This window comes from Rutidosis leptorrhynchoides, chromosome 1, assembly GCF_046630445.1.
Source record: "Rutidosis leptorrhynchoides isolate AG116_Rl617_1_P2 chromosome 1, CSIRO_AGI_Rlap_v1, whole genome shotgun sequence".
Taxonomy (NCBI): Eukaryota; Viridiplantae; Streptophyta; class Magnoliopsida; order Asterales; family Asteraceae; genus Rutidosis; species Rutidosis leptorrhynchoides.
In genome coordinates, this window is record NC_092333.1 from 12,823,756 (window position 1) to 12,830,443 (window position 6,688).

Below are 6,688 nucleotides of genomic sequence, written 5' to 3' on the forward strand. Positions count from 1 at the left end.
AATGATTATGCTAGTTGCGGTATTTGGAGGTTATTAGCTTATACTCGGAGTTTGTATGCTAATTGTTGTTACTAGTGAATATTACGGTGTATGTAAGTGCATGCAAGTAGGTATATTATATATGTATATGTATAATTATTGCATTCACTAAGCTTTGCTTACCCTCTCGTTGTTTATCTTTTTATAGGCTCCGGCGTTGACAAGGGTAAGGGCATTCGATTGGATTAGAGATCCCGCTTGTTGTTTAGGGGACGCTTTTAGGATGTGATAGCTTTTGGAGTTTGACCGAGACTTGGGTAGTTTAACCCCAAACACCATGCTCATAGTGTCGTTTGGAAATTAAACTAATGTGGTCGAAACTCATGATTTGTACGAAACTCGTAAAACGGCCGATGTGGGCCCCGTTTTGTAAAACTCATTTTATGTTTGAATCGTATGAATTTTTCATAATAGAACATGTTGTGAAAAGCGTTTCGTCTAATTATGTCGGGAAGTGAGAGATCTTTATTTGAAAATTTACAAAACCGGACAGAACTGATTTGGGGACTGTGCGCGCCGCGCACCCTGTGGTGGTGCGTGTGGCGCACTCCACTGTTATAAAAAAAAATTTTGTTTCTCGTAATCGGTTGGTTATTAGTTTGGGTTGTTACACGACTATATCTATGGCCCATTTGCAGAACGGCCATTCCGACGTGATGGGTATCATAGGGTGTTGCGGCGCCCTGCTAACAGGTGCGTGCAATTGGCATTCTTGGCAAACTCTTATCCTCTCCGCTGTGTCAGCGTACATTCGGGGCCAATAATATCCTAGCCGTTTAATCCTCTCGGTGACTGTTCTCGACCCAAAATGTAACCCGCAAGATCCCTTGTGGATCTCACCAATAATCATAGCGGCCTCTTTGGGTCTCACACAGCGTAGAGATGCGCCTAGATAAGATTTTCAATATGGGAATTCCCCTCGTAGTTCGTAATTTGGCGCCTTCACTCTGATCTTCATTGCTTCCTTCTCCCCTTCGGGTAAAGACATAGTCAGTCCGCAGGAATTCTATGATGTCTGTCATCCAAGTCACTTCTTCTTCTTCAATGAACGCAATCGTTGTCTCTAGCTCGATCAATTTCTTGAAAACTTGCTCCACTAATATCTTCTTTTCCAGATGGTTGAAGGTGAGAGCTGCCAGTTTACTGAGTACATCCGCTTGCTTATTCTGAATCCTAGGGATTTGACAGATCCTGAAGTCAATGAATGCATCAGCTAGGGAATGGACCAGAGACAGGTATGATTGCATAGATTTGTCGTTGGCGTCGAACGTGCCATTTATCTGATTAGCGACTAATTGTGAATCCACGTAGGCTTGTAGCTTCTTTACTCCCAACTCTCTGGCTATACGCATCACTGCTAGTAGCGCTTCATATTCTGCCTCGTTGTTTGTCACTTTAAAGTTGAACCGCAGCGCGTATGTATGCTCTTCTCGATGCGGACCTGTAAGAATTAGACCTGCACCAGCGCCCTCAGAGCTTGCTGTTCTATCGGTATAGAGCTCCCACAGTTCTGGGGAAGGCGCGGGGAGTTGTTCAGGATCGCAGATTACGGGTATGTCAGCGGCTGTTTCGGCCAGATAATCAGCTATCACCTGCCCCTTGATTGCGCTTCTAGCGCAGTACATGATTTCATGCTCGCCTAGCTCTATCACCCATTTGGTTAGCCTCCCGGATATTTCTGTCTTGTAGAGTAGTTGTCGAATAGGTTGATCAGTGAGTACCGTAATCGGATGCGCTTGGAAGTACCTGCGTAAACGACGGGAAGTAACGAAAAGCGCGTATAAGAGTTTTTCTATGGGAAGATAGTTCAACTCGCTTCCTGATAACGCTTTGCTGACGAAATATATTGGCATTTAGGCGTCTCCCCGCTCAGCAACTAAGACGGAGCTAACAGCTTCCTTAGATACCGCAAGGTAAAGTATCAGGGTTTCACCTACGATCGGCGCTGTTAATGTGGGGAGATCCTTGAGGAGCGCCTTCATCCCTTGGAATGCCTTTTCTGCCTCGTCGGTCCATTTGAAATCTGACTTTTTAGCGTAGTCTTTCAGGGTATGGAAGAACGGGAGCGATCTTTCAGCGGCCTTAGACAGGTTTCGCGTTAATCCGGCCAATTTTCCATTAAGGGTTTGAACTTGCTTTTTTTGTTTTAGGAGAGGGTATTTTCTCAATTGCTTCTATTTTCTTCGGGTTTGCTTTGATTCCGTGCGGAGTCACGATGTGCCCTAGGAAGTTCCCCTCTTCTTCCCCAAAGCTACACTTGGCAGGTTTGAGCTTCATATTGATGCTCCTGAGCGTGTTAAATGTTTCGAGGATATCTGCTAACAATTGCTCCTCGGTGTTGCTTTTGATGACAAGGTCATCAAGATACGCCTCAAGGTTGTGCCCGATTTGTTTAGAAAATGTTGTATCTATAGTGCGCTGATAAGTAGCACCCGCTTTTTTCAGTCCAAAGGGCATTTTAGTGTAACAGTATATCCCTTGGTCTGTGTGGAACGCGGTCTTCTCTTCTTCTTCTTCCGCTATTTGTATTTGGTGATATCCTTTGTAGGCGTCTAGGAAGCACTTAAACCTAAAACCAGCGAGCGACTCAACTTTCCAGTCTATCTCTGGCAGCGGATAATTGTCTTTGGGGCAAGCTTTGTTGATATCTTTAAAATCGATACAGAGCCGCCACGTTCCATCAAACTTGGCTACCAGCACGGGGTTAGCCACCCATGTATGGTAGTTCACTTTGCAGAGTATGTTAGCTTTTACCAGCTTATCCACTTCTCTGCGCAACCATTCACTTCTTTCAGGTGCCATTGGCCGCTTCTTTTGCTTGATGGGGGTCAAATTGATGCTAGCGCGGAGATAATACTGCGCGATCTCTCGCGGTAATCCAGTCATATCGGCATCGCGCCAACAGAACACATCAGAATTGGAATTGAGGATATTCCTCAGCTTCTCTTTAGTTTCGTGTGTGAGGCTCCCCTATCTTTACCTTCTGTTCTGGATATTCGGGATTAACTACAACCCACCACTCATTCGCGCCTTTTTCTTCAGGAGTAGCGCTTCCCTTATTAGTAACAGATGCGCACAAGGCTTCCAGCGGCGTTGATTCGAGGGTGGCGACTCCTTGCTCTGTCAGGAATCGGACCATCCCGTGGATTGTGGATGGTATAGTGCCGAATTTTTTGAAAGGACCCGTTCATATACACTATAAACGATTCACAATAGTTGATTTCATTGCGAGGTATTTGACCTCAATATGATACATTTTACAAACATTGCATTCGTTTTTAAAAGACAAACTTTCTTTACATCGAAAGTTGACGGCATGCATACCATTTCATAATATATCCAACTATAATTGACTTAATAATAATCTTGATGAACTCAACGACTCGAATGCAACGTCTTTTGAAATATGCCATGAATGACTCCAAGTAATATCTTTAAAATGAGCAAATGCACAGCGGAGATTTCTTTCATACCCGAGAATAAACATGCTTTAAAGTGTCAACCAAAAGGTTGGTGAGTTCATTAGTTTATCGTAATCAATCATTTCCACCATTTTAATAGACCACAAGATTTCATATATTGACACGCGTAACTCACGAATTAAAATTCATTCATATGGTGAACACCTGGTAACCGACCTTAATAGGATGCATATAGAATATCCGCATCATTCCGGGACTCACATCGAACATGATAAATTGAAGTACTAAAGCAGTTCAAATTCTCTGACTGGGGCTTGTTAGTGCCCATAGATCTATCTTTAGGATTCGCGTCAATTGGTGGCAATTATAATAAACACCAATTCTTAGGCTACCAAGCTAAAAAGGGGCATATTCGGTTTGATAATCCAACCATAGAATGTAGTTTCGATCACTTGTGTCTATTTCGTAACGCATTTATAAAAGCGCATGTATTCTCAGTCCCAAAAATATATATTGCAAAAGCATTTAAAAGGGAGTAATGAAACTCACAATACGATATTTTGTAGTAAAAATATGCATACGACGGAACTGAACAATGCAAGGTTGATCTTGGATTCACGAACCTATATCAAGTATGTATATTAACACATATAATAATATTCAAATAAATATATTTTTGATATTAGTAATATACTTGTGATATTAAATTTAATATTAATAATTACTCAAATATTTTGATTTCATATATTTTATTAAATTATCAATGTAATATATTATATACTTTATTAATATATTTTTGAATAAATACTTAGTATTAATATTTTTAAATACTCATAATTTTTAATATGATAGTATTTTTAATAATTTCAAGTTATATTAAAATGTAAATGAAGAAAAAGTATTTTATTAGTAAAAGTAGTATACTTATTATATATAATTCTATATATCTAATGTTTGTACCTAACTTATAATATCTATCTTTTTAGTTTAAGATCATAAAATATAGTTATATTTTATATACAAAATACATTTAAAACTAAAGTTATAGTTAGTAATGTTAATATTAATTATAATAATGATATTAGTAGTAGTAGTAGTAGTAGTAGTAGTAGTAGTAATAGTAGTAGTAGTAGTAGTAGTAGTAGTAGTAATAATAATAATAATAATAATAATAATAATAATAATAATAATAATAATAATAATAATAATAATAATAATAATAATAATAATAATAATATAATGGTAATACTAATAATAATGATATAATATTGTTAATGATAATAATATTGATATTAGTAATAATAATACTTATTTTAACAATAATAATAATAATAATAATAATAATAATAATAATAATAATAATAATAATAATAATAATAATAATAATAATAATAATAATAATAATAATAATAAATAATAATAATAATAATAATAATAATAATAATAATAATAATAATAATAATAATAATAATAATAATAATAATAATAATAATAATAATAATAATAATAATAATAATAATAAAAATAATAGGATTAACAAGTATACTACCTTAAAGAAATAGCCTCAAAAAAAATAATGATGCAGCCTGGGATCGAACTCGAGACCTCTCGCTTAACTGACTACACGCTAACCATTCCACCACTATTTCATTTCTGACTTAACCACTACGCCACTCCTTCTTTTCTGTTGTAACCCATATTAAAATTTATATACCCATTTATTCTGTTTTTCCCTTTTCCTTCTTCTTCACCCCTAAAACAAATCGACCCGTGTACAAACTAAATCGTAATAGAGAGTTTTTATCATCTATCATCATTAAATCAGTATCATCATCATCGTAACTTCTATCATCATGCTACTTTATAATCATATTATCATTATTCTCATAAAATATCATCATCATCGTCTAATCTATATCGGGACATCACCTAAAATTTTTCTTACGCTCGATCATAGTTTCTTCATAACAAAATCATAATCGTTATCAGTTCATGGCCCAATAGAAAAACTGATCTTGGCCCAACATTAAAATAAGTCCACGGCCTGTTTTCAATGCAATTCGTCCATCGATATTTCCATGGATGCATTATCATAATCATCATTATGATCATTATTTACTTTATTAAAGTATTACCGTAAACTTCGTGCTAGTGGACCAGATGGATTATTTCATCACTTATTGTAAATCATCATCAATATAATTGTTAGACTTCGGTGCCCACATTCCTTTGAATAATACCCTGTAATATCAATTTTAAATTAAATCGGTGGGGAATTGTTGGCTAATCAAGTAAAAATAAACCCATTATTATCATAAAATTCCCACTCTCAATATAAAAAGTCTCCCATGTTCTTTCTTCGCGTTTTGTAAGAAGTAGGAGATGAAGAGAGAGAGAGAGATAGAGAGTAACAATTCGATGGAGGTGGTCTAGTGGTGTTGGAGGGTGGTTCTAACGGTGGTTGTGGTAAAGAAGTGGTGGGAGTTTCAAAACAGAAAAAGAATCTGTGGTGATGGTAATTGCTTGTTTGCGAAAAGGAAGAGAAGGGAAAAAAGAGGAGAGAGAGTGAGATGTGGCGGTTTGTTGTGGCCATGATGGTGGTGGCGGACGGTGATGGGGGTTTAGGGTGGTGGTGATTCACTTAGGATGGTAGTGGCGGTTTTCATGGTGATTCATGGGGTTTGTTTGCAAACAGAAAACAAAGGAAGAGAAGGAAGGAAAGGTGGAGGGTTTCGTTACCGTTTGAACAGAATACAAGTGCAGTAGCAAGCATGAATGTTTTGCAAGTGGGTTTGGCTAATAAAGGTGTTCGATACCAACAGCAATAACACGAGTTTACAGAAGAAGTATAGCAGCAATTTTCACGATTTTGTGGTGATCTTCGAGTAGGAGAGAGAAAAGAGAGAGAGTAGGGTGGTGATGGTGTCATGGGGTGGTTGCGGAAGAAGGATAGTCGTGTGATATGGCGATTGGTCTTGGTTAGTAATCAATATCAACGAAGGTAAGTTTGCAAGTGTTGTTTTCGTTTGCTTTAGGATTTAAACAGAAAAAGATCAATTAGTAACTAGGTGGGTTTGATTGTTAAGTTGTGTTTGTTGTTGGTTCAAAATAGAAACGAATAGCTGAATAATCGTGTTGCAGTTTGTGATGGTTTACATGATAATAATCAAAGTGGTTATGAGTTTTGGTTTGCAATCGAACAACAAGGTGAAAAAGTGTAACTCGTT

General features: G+C 37.1%; 1 protein-coding gene across 1 annotated transcript; it reads right to left on the reverse strand.

Annotated features, from left to right (window-relative positions):
• Positions 1-875: 875 nt before the first annotated feature.
• Positions 876-1,892, reverse strand: LOC139840303 (uncharacterized). Its single transcript, XM_071830602.1, has one exon. The coding sequence runs from the start codon at positions 1,890-1,892 to the stop codon at positions 876-878; it is 1,017 nt and encodes a 338-aa protein (XP_071686703.1).
• Positions 1,893-6,688: the final 4,796 nt, after the last annotated feature.